This window comes from Panthera pardus, unplaced genomic scaffold (genome assembly GCF_024362965.1).
Source record: "Panthera pardus isolate Hobbes unplaced genomic scaffold, ASM2436296v1 HiC_scaffold_11, whole genome shotgun sequence".
NCBI classification, from domain to species: Eukaryota; Metazoa; Chordata; class Mammalia; order Carnivora; family Felidae; genus Panthera; species Panthera pardus.
Genome location: NW_026526666.1, coordinates 42,025,935 through 42,042,365, shown reverse-complemented (window position 1 = coordinate 42,042,365; position 16,431 = coordinate 42,025,935). Strand labels below are relative to the sequence as shown.

Genomic DNA, 16,431 nt, shown 5'->3' with positions numbered 1-16,431 from the left:
TTCCTGCAGTCCGCCAATTAAAACACCACCACCATATTACTACTCATGCTACTACTATCACTGCTACTATTACCATATAGGGCCTTTTTAAGCCAGGAGGACTACTTGCCTGGAGGTGAAAAATGCAAAATTAACACATCTTCACTCAAGCAGAAAATAATCCTCTTTGCCACTCAAAGTTCTCAAAATCTTTGCTCTTGAAAAATACAGTTAAGTGGATTTATTTTGTGTATTGTTTACATCAGAATTGTATCACACACAGCCCTCTTCCAAAGCACACTTTATGGGATTTTTGAATAAACCTGAATGGTCTCCCCCCAATAATCAGTATTATTTCTATACAAACACAGAAGTTACTACCAAGTGCTGCTGTCTTGCTGCAAGAAGGCAGATTTCCTAGCATATATCAGTTAACATTTAATATCAAAATGCCCAAACGTTAACAACTCCTTCTTCTTCCCCCCAACTACTGATTCCAGGGTAAGAAGTAAAGCTCAAGTCCATTTCCTGTTCTTCCTGATGCAATATATTTTATCAACATCAGTATTCTTTAGTCAATATATTACTTTAAACTTCTCATATTTCTATACTTAAAATAACATTACTTCTCTCAGTTAAAAAAATTCAAGGTATGATTTTAGTACCCTACAACGTATTGAAGGAGTATTAAATAACGTTCCCTTGACTTAAAATCGGAAAAAAACAGGGGACTTAGTCCAAAAATTAGGTGAGTATAATACTTAATCTTAGAATACTTATGTGATCTCTTCCAATAGTCAATAATAATTGCCAGTGAATAGAGTGATTTTCAAAAACCATCTGTTTAAATTAAACACGTGAAGAGGCTTACTTTCATCTAAAAGAATTAAGAGTAAAATTTTTCAGCCCGAGTATAGTTTTCACATCTGGACATTAATAATAGCCTTTTTAACCATGGTGTGTGTTCTTTTTGTAACCTAGTTTAATTAGTGTCTCAGCACACACTGAGTGAAAAGATTACCATCTTCTCTCAGAGCTTCTCAAGTTCATTTCCATAATACTATATAGTCCTTACTCTTTTTCAAGGACAGAAAGGTAAAGCAACCCCCTAAAAAAAAATTTTTTTTTTTGGTTTTAACACTAGTAAAACAAATCCAAAATCTAACCAAAAAGGAAGTCACAACAAGCATTCTATAATATAAACAGACAGTATCCACATAGTTTATTTCTCACAGTTCTCCTGACAAATGAACATTATTCAAGAACATACTGTATACACAGATAAGAAGAAACATACAAAATGTTTTAAATGATGCACAACAAAATCCAGCAGTATAAAAGAATGCATGTGAACTCTTGCTCACTGCGCAGACTAAATTTAATCACTTGTTTAAATAGTAATAAAAATACAATCTTTTATGGATCTTGTGCAGACTACAAAAGAGGGAAATTATTACCATATATATGATTTTTATATTAGGCAGTTTTCTTTGATGAGTTGCACTGACAACTCCAAATACAGAGGCAGAAGGCTGTGTATTTTAAAGGAATTAATGTTGTGAATTAGAGACTTTACACAGTTACTACCACTGGCACTTTTCACCATAGTTTGTACACATCACATGATCATCTTATATAACATTACATTTAAAAAATATATCTGAGCGACAATTTTATAACATTCACACACCATGAGCTGGTCAAGGAAGCAATGCCACAGTGCCTCCTGTAGTGCTTCGCTGTTGGTAATAAGGACAGTTCATTGTGGTTAAAAGAAATTAGACATCAATATGGTTAAGCAGCTCCGATTTACTAAAGGCCATCAGTGGCCACCACTGGGACAGTGAGTTCTTTTAAAGTGTTTATCCTAGAAGCAAACACCATCATTGGTTAAAACTTTGTCTAAGAAGTCAGCTTCTGTGCCGAAAACTATTTTCACAAAACTGAAAGCTACTAAACTGTTTTAATATAAATACTTTGTCTTCTCATTATCCTATTTATGACCGAGTTCTTTGAAACCTTTGGAATTTACTCTCTTTAATGTGTGCTCTCGTTTCCATCTCACCCATTTAATATCACCACCTAAAAGGCTTTAAGGTGGTGGTGAGAAATTCACCAGGGAAACCCTTTGCTCACCAGGAATGCTCGGCTGCTGAACAGTGATCTAGAGCCACAACGGTGCAGAGCTGGACTTGACAAGAACACTCAGGAAGCTGTCATGCTGTGAGTGTCATTTCAGGGAAAGCAGAGAATCTTTCCAAACTGTGCACATAATTCACAATGATACCATTGCTATGTGTTGAAGAGGACTAGTATACGATGTTCTCTTCCATGTCATCTGTTTGCTGGAAAGTAGTTTGGGTCAAGGTAATTATAACTGGTGCCCTGGGACACACAGTAGTCTCTGTCTAAGAATGTCTCTGACCTATAAACAGGTTCTAATTGGTGATCTTCCTTGTGAATATCTGTTTCATGTAGGCTGCAAAGAAAACACACACACAAACACACACACACAGACACATCAATACACGGCACTGGATGCATTTTGGAGTAGATATTATAAAACTTCCTCACAGTTCCACTTCTTTAATCCACCAAAATCTCTAACGGAAACTTACTTGAGATGTGGTATAATTAAAGAAAATTTCTTAATTGCCTACAACAACAAAGCTTAACCCACTATATGTGGTCATTTTCTAAGTAGTTTGGAAATCAAATTCACTAGTGGCTGAAAAGCTCTTTACTTGTCAAAACTGAAGACCTAATATGAAGAAAACACTTACCAGTCTGAACAAGAATCACAGAAATCCAAAGACATTTCTGGAGGACAATCCTGGCAGTGCCACCGAACACCCTGGATAGGTTCTATGCCACAGTTATCGCACTAGAAAAGTTTCAGAGAGAAAAATATTAAGCTACATTTTTCCAAAACCTTTTTTTCCTACTGGGAAACCAAGGATGTACCCAAAACCCCTCTCTCCCCAAGGAACTAGACAGTAATATAACACGAAAATGGTTGTAAATTAGATATAATTTCTAGCAAACTAGCACAAATTTCATTCATTCAAGATGAATGTGCAGGTGAGTGACAGGTACATTATAACAACCAAGGGATAACCTTCAATATGCTCCACTTTACTTTAAAAAAATTTTTTTTAAATTTTAATTCCAGTAAAGATACAGTTCTATTAGTTTCAGGTGTACAATATAGTGATTCAACAATTCTATACATTACTTACTCAATGCTCATCATGGTAAGTGTACTTACTACTTTAATTGACTTTTTAACATTTTAAGTAGGGGGTGCCTAGGTGGCTCAGCCAATTAAGCATCTGACTCTTGATTTCAGCTCAGGTCGGGATCTCACGGTTCGTGGGATGGAGCCCTGCATCAGGCTCTGAGCTGACAGCATGGAGCCTACTTAAGATTCTCTCTCAGGATGCCTAGATGACTCAGTCGGTTGAGCGACCGACTTTGGCTCAGGTCATGATCTCACGGTTTGTGAGTTCGAGCCCCATCTCAGGCTCTGTGCTGACAGCTCAGAGCCTGGAGCCTGCTTCAGATTCTGTGTCTCCCTCTCTCTCTCTGCCCCTCCCCCACTCATGCTCTGTCTCTGTCTCAGAAATAAACATTTAAAAAAAAATTCTCTCTCCCTCTCTGCCCCTCCCCCATTCATGCTTGCTTGTTGCTCCAAAATAAACTCCTTTTAAAAAGTAAATAAAATTTCAAGTAAACCATTTGCAAATTTAGACATTTGAGTGTTAATAACTATTTATTTTTTAAGTTTATTTATTTATTTTGAGAGAGACAGAGAGAGAGAGACAGCGTGAGGAAGAGGCAGAGAGAGAAACCCAACCTGGTATCCTGCTCTCAGGAGGGCCCAAAGGGGGCTCAATCCCACGAACAGTGAGATCATGACCTGGGCCAAAGTCAAGTATTGGACACTTAACTGAGCCACTCAGGTGCCCCAATAACTATTTAAAGGTACTTCAGACCAATGTATAATGACTGTGATTGAGAACCACTGACTTAATACCATAGTTAAAACTGTATAATTACAGAACTACTTAACAAGCTATCATTACCAAACCCAAGAGAACACAAAACCCTCTCTAAACTTTTATCTTACTGAATTATTCTTCAAAGCCTGAAGAAGCCTAATTACTAATGCCCTGTATAACAAAGAAAAGGCAGATCTACCTCCTTCTTAGTGTGGTGGCATTGTGGTAGCCCTCAGTGTCTTCGGGACAATTTTGGAAATAAATCTCATTTCTAGTTTCTTTGAACATCAGACCAACTAGAGTGACCGACAGGTTAGTAAACAAGCCACAGCTGGGTCTTAGGGCAAATTTTGAGAAGTGGAGAGTTTCCTCTTGAAAGGCCAGAGATACCAATTAGGAAAATTTCTAATGGAGAAGCAAGGTCATGGAAAGATCAAGACGAAAAATCATTTAATATAGTATGGCTAATGGCCATACTAGAGAATGAGAGGTATAATTTTAAGTTTCTGTTTATCAGTCACAGCACGCATCAGTATTTTTATGCATACCACTACCAGCAAATCTATATCTCATGGTCTCAGTTTTACTTCCTCCAATCTCACCAAGTACAGCCAATTCTAAAGTCCAAAGGTTCTCAAACTTGTCAATCTCTCTCAATTTCCATAGCCACCAATCAAACCTCAGACATTCTCATCTTTGGTCTAAATTACCAAAAGAATTTCTAACCAGTCACCCTGCCTCTAGCTTTGCTTTCTTCTTTCCATTCTCCATACTAAGTCCAGAATTATCTTTTTCTCCTTCACCTATTTTTTTTCAACTACATAAATAACATACATGAACACATTACTGTTTACAAAATTTAACAGTACAAGCTGTCAGAGATTATCCACTCTAAACCCACTGCCTTCTCCAAGGTTATTTATACTAATAGTGTAAGTAACTGGAATGATTTTTCTGAAATGCAAATTTCATGTTACTGTCTACTTAAGATTCTTCAATGGTTCCCCAACCTCGTAAGGAAAGTTTAAACTGCTCAGTAAATCTCAAAGGCACCTTAATAGCAGCACTACTCTCTGATATGTTCTCTAGCCATAGTCAACTATGTTTACTAATTTAACTTCTCTAAATTCCTTATGAGACGAAAACAGAATAAGGACAGAAACCGAGTCCATCTTGTTTACTAATGAATCCCTAGCAGTTAAGCAAAGTGCCTGGAACATAATGGGTATTTCAAAATTTTGTGGACTGAATGGATATATTTCTAGTAGCCTGAACGGCGAAAAGAAATTTCTCATCTATGAACAAGAGCAACAGCTCCAATGGATGAAAGGATAAAGAAAATGTGAAACACACACACACACACACACACACACACACACACTGGAATATTATTCAGCCCTAAAACAAAAAGAAATCCTCCATTTGTGATAACATGGATGAGAAAGTGGAGGACATTATCCTAAGTAAAATAAGCCACAGAAGTTAACAAGTGCCATATAATCTCACTTATGAATGAAATGAAAAACTCAAACTCAGAAGCAGAGGGTAGAACAGTGGTTGCCAGGGGCTGCGAGGTGGGAGAAATGAGGAGATGTTAGTCTAAGGATACAAATTTTCAATTGTAAGAGAAATCAGTTCTGGAGGTCTAATGGACAGCATGGGATTAATAATATGGTACTGTATACTTGAAATTTGCTAAGAGAGTACACTTAAGTTTTCTCAACACACACACACACACACACACACACGAAAAAGGTAACTATGTGAGGTGATGTTTTTACACCTTAATATTTTGTACACTTTAAGTATATACAATTTTTGTCAGTTATATCTCAGTAAAACTGAGAATAAGAAAAATAGCTAGACAAAAACACTTCATATTTTACCTCAAAATATAGATACCTGTATGTTTGTCTTCTTCCCAGAGAATCATAAACCTACTGAGATCAGAAACTGTAGCACACTACTTTATATAAATGAATAGGACTAGAGCTAAACTTACTTTTATCTGTATGCTGGGAATTTAAAGCTGCAGAAACTAATTTAAATCTCTCTTATCACCCTTCCAAAAATTAAATGAATAGTAGAATTTACCTTGAAGCCCACATGTTGTACAAATCCACTTTCAGCTTGCATCTGCTGGAGTTTCTGCTTCTTTAACTTTTTAAACTGTAATAGTTCCTTATATTCAGGTAAATTCCTATACATAATAGGAATACTTTCTTCATCCTAATAACAAAACAGAAAACAAAAACATCTGATAATCAAAATGAACTAACTGGGGGTGCCTGGGTGGCTCAGTTGGTTGAGCGTCCGACTTCAGCTTGGGTCATGATCTCGTAATTTGTGGGTTGGCCCCCATGTCGGGCTCTGTGCTGACAGCTCAGAGCCTAGAGCCTGGAGCCTGCTTTGGATTCTGTGTCTCCCTCTCTCTCTGCCCCTCCCCTGCTCATGCTCTATCTCTCTCTCTCAAAAACAAATAAACATGAAAAAATCATTAAAAAAAAAAAAAAAAGAACAGTAAGAAATACTGACACAGAATATTTTTCTACTAATAAAATATTTTTCACTTTTAAGATACTTTACCTTATAGGGCTGACAGAAAATTAGTGTTGCTATTAGCGATATTTTAGACTAACACTTTTGGAAGGCTTCTTAATGCAACAGTAATATTGAACTGTACAAAGTACCAGGGGATGATTCCTACCTCTGTCATACACTAATGCAGACTCAACCCTATCCCAACACATTCATGGCTCCTTGTGATACTCTTTATAATCTACTTCTACCTCATCTGCAGGAAGCTCCTCTTCTCTAAAAGATTTTTTATGCTTTCTCAAGTAAATATCACATTTTCTTAACAAAGAGCAAACCATTTTTTGCTCTGTATACTCCCAATAATCAAGGCAGGACATTCCTGTCTTACCCAAGGGGATAAACTAAATTATGAAGATGATCATTTAGAAGACTATAAAAAATGAATACTACAACTATAGAAATACATGAAGCTGAAGTTGACAGATGAATCACTAACTGCTTCCTACCTATTCTCCCAATTTATTTGTGCTCTGCCATCAATGATCCATTTCTTTCCTTCATGACCTCATGATCCCATGGTCACTAATATCTACAATGCTCCTGAAAGCATCTCCAATTCACTGACCCCATCCATAGTCTATCAATCCTGGTCCAGATAACTCCTACCCCTCCCATTCCTCTTGCTCTCATATTAGGTATTATTAACTACAATGTTTATTTTATGTCAAGGAAACCGGTGTCTATAAAAATAACATTTACCCAAGGTCACATAATTAATCAGTTATGGAGTCAGGTGATTTGAACCCAGATTTGTCTGAATATTTAGTAACTCCTTATACACTCAGCAGCCTAAGGCCTAAATCTAAGAGCTACCCTTAATTTTTCACTGTCATATCTAATCCAACAAAATTGGTCACTACTTAACACTTTCTTAAATTTTTCAAATTGGTCCTCTATAGTATCACTCCTTCCTCCAGCTCCACCATGATTTAAAATCTCCCAATGACTTCCTAACTGTCTACAGAGTCAAGTCCAAAGTCTTCAGCTGAATAAAAGATTGTTTATAATCTCATGCTTCACTTACCTTATCTCCCACCATCTTTCACTCATTTCAAGTTCCTGTCAACTAAAGATGTTAAATTACAGCTACTGTCTTTCTATATCAGCACTGAAAATGACATTAAGTAATGTAATAAATATCTAACACTAATAAATATAATGTGACTTAACTAGTTAAATAATGTGATAAGGAATTTTATAGTGAAATTTATTAAATTCAGATATTTTAAGCAAATACAAAGAGTAGAAACTATGCCAAATTTTTTAATTTGCATTTTAAGTCTAAGGATACTATTAAATTTGGCCAACAAGCTAAGTAAAGTTAAATCACCACACAACTAGTAGGATGGCTACTATCAAAAGAAAACAAAAGAAAACAAAACAAAACAGAAAATAACAAGTGTTGACAAGGATATAGAGAAACTGAAACCCTAGTGCACTGGTGGGGAGTATGTAACATGTTGCAGCCACTATAGAAAATAGTATGGCGGTTCCTCAAAAAAGTAAATGTAGAATTAACATATGGATCTAGCAATTCCATTTCTGGGTCTACACCCAAAAGAACTGAATGCAGGGACTCGAACAGGAATTTGTACATCTATGTTCATAGCAGCATTATTCACAATAGCCACAAAGTGAAAGCAAACCAAGTGTCCAATGACAGATGAATACATAAAATGTGGTATACACATACCATGAAATATTATTCAGCCTTAAAAAGGAAGGAAAGAGTGACACATGTTACAAGGTAGATGAATCTTGAATACATTATGGCAAGTGATGAAAGGCAGTCACAAAAGGACAGAACCTGCAGGATTCCACTTAAATGAGGCACCCAGAGTAGCCAAATTCATAGAGACAAAGTAGGAGGGAGTTGCCAGGGGCTGGAAGGAGAAGGCAATGGGAGATACTGTTTAACGGTTCTGAGTGTCAGTTTTCTAAGAAGTAAAGAGTTCTGGAGATTGGGTCACAAAAATATGAACATATGTATTTATCACAATTAAAAAACTTTTTTAAATCCTCATAAACAGATTTCCTTGTTAAAATCATTTTTAAACTTTAAAGAGGAGATCCTATGACTAATTCCAAATGAGGCTAAAATGGTGTACAGATTTTAAAACTATGGAAGTACATACATGTAATCATATGGTTTCTTTAGATATTGATTTCCTAAAAAAAGAACTTGAAATCTATAAATTTTACCACTAGTAGTTTTATAAATATCTGAACAGCTATTTCAAAATTCAGAATGATTTGAACTCGTGCTCATTTAAAAATAAATAAATAAAATCAACCAAACAAAAGTTAAATCAAATTCAATCTATTACATATATTAATCTACCCCTCATCTGGCTAAATTTTATTCATCCTTCACATGTCACCTTGACTAACACTTCTTTAGAGTTCTTCTACTTACACTCCAAATCTAAATAAAGTACTTCTTAAATAATTATAATCAGTTGTTTTTGAAGCACTTTTTAAAATCTGTAATTTATTGATGTGATTACACATTTATCTCCTCCCACAAGACTAAGATTTGTAAGAGCAAAGATCATAAATATTTTGTGCACAACGATGCAGCTGACCTCTAGCAGGGCCTGATATATAAAATGTAGAATCAATATTTTTCAAATGAATAATTCTAATATTAACAAAGTACAAACTTAAGACACAGCAGATATTAGCTGTTTTAAAAAGAAAAATTTGTGAAGAATACAATCATCTTATGGTAGTTTCATACCAAATTATACACTCGGTATTTGGCTAATCTAAAAACAGAACAAAAAAGAGACTTACTTTTACTTGCTGACCTTTCATTAAAATCTCCTTTGCCAATTATTATAAATAATCAGAGTATTAAGAAAGATATAAGGTAATCCTTTAAGCAAAGAACCAGAATCATGTTAGTTACTGAGGAAATGAATTTCAGGATGTAAAATAAAAATATTAACAGCAATAAAAAGAAATGTCTATGGATGGAAAGGAAAATAAAATAAATTGATCTAAATTAGTGTGCGGTCAATAACACCAAGAGGAATTACTTGAAGAGGATTTGACTTTAGTTCTGCAGTGGCATATATCCCAAGGCAAAAAAAAAAAAAGAAAAGAACTGTCAAAAAATCTGTTTCCAGTAATCATACTGCTGATGGTAAGGTTAGTATTATTATATTCTGAGACTACTGTGAGCACTATGAGACAAAGAAAGTGAGTATTATGTCAATGTCACTGATATCTAGGATTCTCAGAATGGGAGAAAGAAGATACATATTTAAGATCAATAAGGAGAAGTAAAATCCCCAAAGTCCTTAAATTGAATCTGAAATTAAAAAATATAAACTTATGATGTCTTTTTTTTTTTTAATGTTTATTTTTGAGAGAGATAGAGCACAAGCAGGGGATAGATGGGGGTCAGGGGGACACAGTATCAGCAATGCTCAGTGCTAACAGCAGAGAGCCTGATGTGGAGGCTAGAACTCACAAACTGTGAGACCATGACCTGAGCCAAAGTCAGACACTTAACCGACTGAGCCACCCAGGTGCCCCTGAGGTTTTTTATTTTTTTATTTTTCTTCAAAAGTTTGTTTTTATTTTGAGAGAGAAAGAGAGAGCACATGCGTGCAAAAGAGCACTAGTAGGGGAGGGGCAAAGAGAAGGAGAGACAGGCTTCACACTGCCAGTGCACAGCCCAATGTGGAGTCTGAACTCACGTACTGTGAGATCATCACCTGAGCCAAGATCAAGAGTCAGACGCTTAATCAACTTAGCCATCCTGGCGCCCCATTATTTTTAAACAATAATATAACCTATTTCCCAGCTCTATCCATTAAATAGGCCTAGAAACAATGATCAAGCCAGCATCAAGTAGGATTCCTACAGTCAGGCTATCATCTCCACAATTTCCTAATAAAAGAAAGCAGGACTAATTCTAGGTCTGAAGAAGAAAAATACAAGACAATCCTAGAATTTCCTTGTCAGAACAGGTAATGAAGAAGCTATCAAAAACTACTAGAATCTTGTTCAAAGATCCCAAAATCCAACCTGAATAAGTTACAACTGACCAATGGGCCAATCTGAACACTAATAAAGTCAATAATATCAATGTACTGAAACATAAGAAAATAAACGAAGAATCAAGCAGTTATACTGCCTCTTCCATATGTACCTTAGGGAGAAACAAATAGTTGATGGAGAGGGTTACTTTACAGAATATTCTATCAAATAAGTAAAGAAGAAGTGAAAGAATATCACTGTTTTGTAACATCTAATGAATTAATGAATCCAGGCAATGATCAATAGCTACTATGTCAAAAAAAACAGAAAAGACCACCAGACTGATGAAAGTACACATGAAGTAAGTCCTGCCCACCCTAACAAATCTGAATCTGGTCAATTATCTAGATCTACTATTGATTTACAGAAAATGCATGTAGCAGAAAAACAGAATAAGTGATAACAATTATCTAGACCCACTATCAATTTATAGAAAATTCAGGGAGCAGAAAAACAGAGTAAGTGACACCAGGGAGAAGCAAACAAAACACACACAGTGGTAAATTCTAATGACCCAGTTTTTCAGCAAAAAAGTTCTATGAAGAGGAAAAAGGGGGTGGGGATGGAGGAAAGGAGGAAATCTATTGTAATTTATGATGGGGGAAATGTGAACTGAGTGTATTTTGTATAAAGGATTACCTTTTTATAAACATGATAATAATACTCTGTAATGTCTGAGACTTGCCCCAAAATAATCCAGGATGGAGCTGAGGTGGGTAAGAAGTATAAATCAAAATAAGATTACAACAAACTGATAACATTGAAGCTGGGTAACAAGTACATGTAGGTTCATTATACTACTCTATTTTTATATGTGTTTAAGAAATTTCTTTTATTAATATACTACATATGTTATATAGAATTCATTATACTACTCTATTTTGCATGTTAAAATTTCTTTTATTTTTATTACGTGTTAATATATATGATATATATTAATATATAATGATTTAACAATATATTGTTTTTTAAAAGCCCATAAACTTCACTTGTTAATTAAAAGAAACCAACATTCTCTGAAGGATAGGAATAATTTAAAAATTCTGGTGTTCTCATTCTGTAACCTGATCTGTATGATACCTAGATAAATACACAGGTATATATATTTTTATATAAATAGATAACTTACTGATGCCTCTTCAATAGCAGTGTTCATGTGGCTATGAAAACAGGATCGGTCATCATCTTCATCCATATACACTGGTGGTTCATGGGAAGTCATGAAAGTGGAAGGTTTAAAGAGATGCTTATTAAGGGGGTGCTGTCGTCTGCTTGTGGAAGACTAAGCGAGAAAACAAATTTTTAATTTGGACATTGGAAAATCATTAAAAGAATCAAAGATACTAAAATACACTATTACTTCCTCCATGTCTATCTATTAAAAGGATCCTGGCTCTACCTTTCAGTACATGCTTATGTGGTTGTTTTTTCTATATTATCTGGATTTTTAAAGCACAACCAGATTTACAAAAAAAATGTAAGGGGGGGGGGGATACTCCAAAAACAGTATAATGGCTCACATGCTATCTAGCTTATATTTGTATCTCCAACATTGACCATACTCTTGACATTCAAATGCTGAACTCCTCTTATAGTCATTGTATAACAGAAGATCCGAGAGGATGAAGTAGCCTAAGCCAGATATAACACAAGTAAAAAAATTTTCCACAACATGATTAATGTCTAAAACTACTAACACTGATTGATTGCTTACTGTTTGTCAACATCATTTAACCCTCAAAATGTTACTATGAAGTAGTTATTATCACCTCTAATTTAAAGATGGAGGTTAAGGTTCTTGTTCAGGGTGTTACAACTAGACAGTGGTAACACCAAGATTACAAACTGGGCCTGTGTGGGTCCAAAGCCCTCACTCTCAAACCACTATGTAGACTTCCTCTCTTCATAAACAGTAGAGCCACAAAGAATAACCTCAGCTACAGGCAGAACCATCACTTCATCTGTTTCAAGATTCAAACTCCAACTGTGGCAAGGAATCATTGCGTCTATGGCTGGGCTAGATCTCTACAGTCAACAGTCAAAATGTTAATTAACTTAGATAAGTTCAGTGCATTCAGGAGGGAATATGTTCAGGTTTCTTTAGTATTCCTTTTGTTACCATTACTAGTCTTAGCTGTGAAAATATAAGGTACCCAACACATCTAAAGTTAATTTGGAAATTAATCATAAAAATTAGAGCTATTAAACTGAAAACCGGTTATCAAGGTTCCAACATTCCAAAGCTATAGGATGAACTCTACATATGTGATATAAGTAATGCTATATGGGGGAGGTGGGGGAGAGGAGGGAATCCAAATTATTTAAATGAACTGAAAAGTTAAAATGAGCTTCCAAAACTTGGTAACAAGACAAAAAACAAAACTTGTAAAACATGGAGCTGTACAGACAATATTCTTAATGTAAAATTATGTAAAACAGCTTCAATAAGGAAACTAACAGCATTAGATATACTCTTAGCTTCTTATGTGAAGGAAGGCAGTGGTGGTAGAGGGCAAATAACAGGATGATTTACTAGGAAATGAAAGAGGCCAATTATGTGCTTTATTTTTTGCAATTAAAGCAAAAAACTGTCTACAATTTGATGCAATGGTTTATGTAGGAGAGGAACGATAGCTTTTTCACTGTACAGAATAGAACAGAATAGTGGGAAAAGGGCTGGGATCAGAATCAGAGGATCAGTCGTTCTCAGACTTATTAGCTATATGACTAGACAACTGACTCAACTTACCTTAAGCCCTAGTTTTTTGTTTATTTTTACAATTGTATTTTTAAGTAATCTCTACACCCAACATGGGTCTCAAACTCACAACCCTGAGATCTCGAGTCACATGCTCTACCAATGGCATCGGCCAGGCACCCAAGGCCTAGTTTTCTCATCTATAAAAAGACTGTACAACAGTACCTGGTCCTCAGCTTCCAGTGAGAAGAGTAAAAACTAGCTATTAATATTATTATCAGTAAAGTGAAAGTGATAACACTACCCACACTTCTAGAACTGTAGTGAGAAATAATATATTTTAATAAACATTTCTATTTTTGGATTTACACAGCATGTCTAAAAACAGAAATTGATTGTGTTTATTAAAAAGTCAAACATTCTAAAATTTGTAACATCACAAAGGCCTTTCTGATATACCCTCAATCTAAATCTTCCAAGTAGCACCCATTCACATAAACTAACCTACTCCTAAGAAAATAATGAATATAAAGATCATTCAATTTCACTGAGCAGCAATAATGGAAACCTACCCTGTGTCCATCCCCAATATAACAAAATGCTTAGAGTAAATCAGATTTTAAAAATAAAAACTTTGTTCTGATAAATGTATACACTTTTACATAGCAATTCTTTTATAAGTTTAATCAAAGATCTAAAGTTTACTTTCTTTATTTTCTTTTTACCTTTTTGGAGTACATATATAAGTTTGGTGTTCTGCCTGGGACTGGAATGCCAGCTTTAGTTAGTTTTATGAAATACTTCTGCACTCGGCTGGCAACCTAAGAAAATATAAGCCATTTAACAAAATTACAAGACATGCATTATGTGAATAGTTCTTAAAAATTAAAATATACCTGTGTTATCTTAATGAATGCTAACAATCTAAAATTTATCATAAATCTAGATATAATTTTAAACTGCCACCAAACGCATTTATATGTTAAAATCTAGACAAAAAATCATTAAAATACAGGAAATTTGTTGGACTCCAAAGCTAAACGCATATTTCAACTTGTGAACACTGCATTAAAAACACATCTATTAATATCAATGCAAAGAATGCAAAGTAATGCAAAGAAGAAAACTGCTATATATTTTTTTAGAAAGACAATCAGAGATACTTACTAAGTATGTCACACATCTATTAGCACAGCCTAACCAAGTACACAACTTGGTGCACTCACTAAACATTCAAGAGACACTAAATACATTATATTCTTATTTTTTAGTAATGATCTGAAGCAGAATCAACTCAAGTTGTTTCTGAAGAAATCAACACAAAATATACAATGCTAAAAACAAAACATAACAAAAAAAAAATCACATACTATAGCACTGTGTAGCTTAAAAATGATGTGGCAAATTTTATGCCAAATGCATTATCCTTCATTAAAAAAACTATCAAAAACAGGCCAGCAATATGCGGCCATCTCCTCAATTACCTGCTTTGCTGTCCTATTGCCCAGTTCATCTGCAATCTTCTGCCAGCGTCGAGATTCTACTTCTTCAGGAGGGTATTTCAGGAGTAGCTGTTCAAGCTTTTTCTAAGACAAATCCAAAACCAAGTTTAATACTGAGTTTCATAAATAAATACATTTACATAAATGAATAAATACATTCACACTTCCTTTTAAACTATAATATACCCCTCACAACTCTGCAGGTTAGGTCACTAGAAATCCTTGATGCGGGAAAAATTTCTAGTAAGGAATTTAAGTTTTACTAGGAAAAATGAGATTAGAGCATAAACCTATGGAAGAACTTAAAGATTCTCTAGTCACTTAAATAAAAACACAGCACCAAAATTTTTTTTAATTAATTAATAACACTTTATGCATTTTAATGATTTCCACTCACCACCTTTTCTTGCTAGACTATGTTTAGGCTTGCCCCATATAGATTTAACAAAAATATCTAAATTCATTTGGATTTAGACAGAAACTTAAACTTTTCCCTCCTTTGTGTGGTCTTCCACTCAAATATTTGATTTTTAAATTCTGAGCTATCCCCTAAATTGTCACACAGTGCTAAAGATGAAGAATAAACTGGATGCTTGAAATAAAGGTTTCTAAAGCTTTTCGAAAACTGCTAACTTTATTATAGCTTAGGGGTTAATCCTCATATGAAAGAGAGATGTGTCTCAAACCTTACCCATGAACAGTCCTAGCCTCCTAGCTGTATGCCAAAATGTAACAGAACACTCTGGTGTGGCTTTGTCAGCTCCCCTTCATAACAAAAACAAGAATTCACTTTGAGGCACTGTTTTACTTGGCCCCAGGTTTTTCCTCTCTCCCAAAGCTGCATTACAGAAACTTTAATCCATCCATTTTACTATCTTTTTCAATCTACTTCCCACAACCAAGATTCCCGATTTAAAAATCACCTCCAAATAGGAATTCATACGTTCTCAAAATCCAAAATTCTTGAAGTGGGCCAAAAAAAAAAAAAAAAGTATACAGAATGAAGTTTAGTATTTTGAATTCTTGGTTAAGAGGGATCACACACAACAATATATACTTTACTCATAATACTGACTCTAATCTGAACCTTTTTTTTAACCTACACAATTCAGAAATATCTATTACCTGTTCCTCAACAGTCCACAGTTGGTTAAATGTTTCAGGTTTGGTATCATCACAAAGGCGTCCTCTTATCATCTGCATATAAAACAAGGCTTTTGTCAAAAATAACAAAGACTACCATTTGATAGAGCCAAATAATACACATATTGTGGAATTTTTTTATTAATTTCAAAATATTTTAGTAAATTTATTATATTATGTATAATTTTTTATTGTTTAGAGAATGTTTTCACATTCCTTTATTTCCTTTGGTTTTATACTCCTAGCAATCCTGTGATATAGATGACAACAACTTCATTTTAAAGAAAAGGAAATATTACATTTCTATTCTGAACCCACATGTCAATCAAGGTTCATCTAAATACTAGTGGCAAGGCCAGGACTCAAATCCTGGTTACATTACACTTACACACGAAGACCTCTTATTTTTAGAATAAACAGTACATGTCACACAGTGTACTAAGCATGTTACATGTACTAT

The 16,431-nt window shown here is 34.7% G+C and overlaps 1 protein-coding gene across 4 annotated transcripts in view; it reads right to left on the bottom strand.

Moving 5' to 3' along the window:
- Positions 1-1,178: 1,178 nt before the first annotated feature.
- The window catches only part of ZZZ3 (zinc finger ZZ-type containing 3), a 101,193-nt gene continuing 85,940 nt past the window's right edge, over positions 1,179-16,431 (bottom strand). For all 4 annotated transcript variants that reach the window (XM_019413865.2, XM_019413867.2, XM_053893699.1 and 1 more), the window contains 7 exons: positions 15,954-16,025; positions 14,811-14,912; positions 14,052-14,147; positions 11,758-11,910; positions 6,075-6,209; positions 2,763-2,863; positions 1,179-2,458 (listed from right to left, as the gene is read on the bottom strand). In XM_019413865.2, coding sequence (XP_019269410.1) covers positions 2,314-2,458; positions 2,763-2,863; positions 6,075-6,209; positions 11,758-11,910; positions 14,052-14,147; positions 14,811-14,912; positions 15,954-16,025 — 804 coding nt within the window. In that variant the 3' untranslated portion in view covers positions 1,179-2,313. The remainder of the gene's footprint in view (positions 2,459-2,762; positions 2,864-6,074; positions 6,210-11,757; positions 11,911-14,051; positions 14,148-14,810; positions 14,913-15,953; positions 16,026-16,431) is intronic.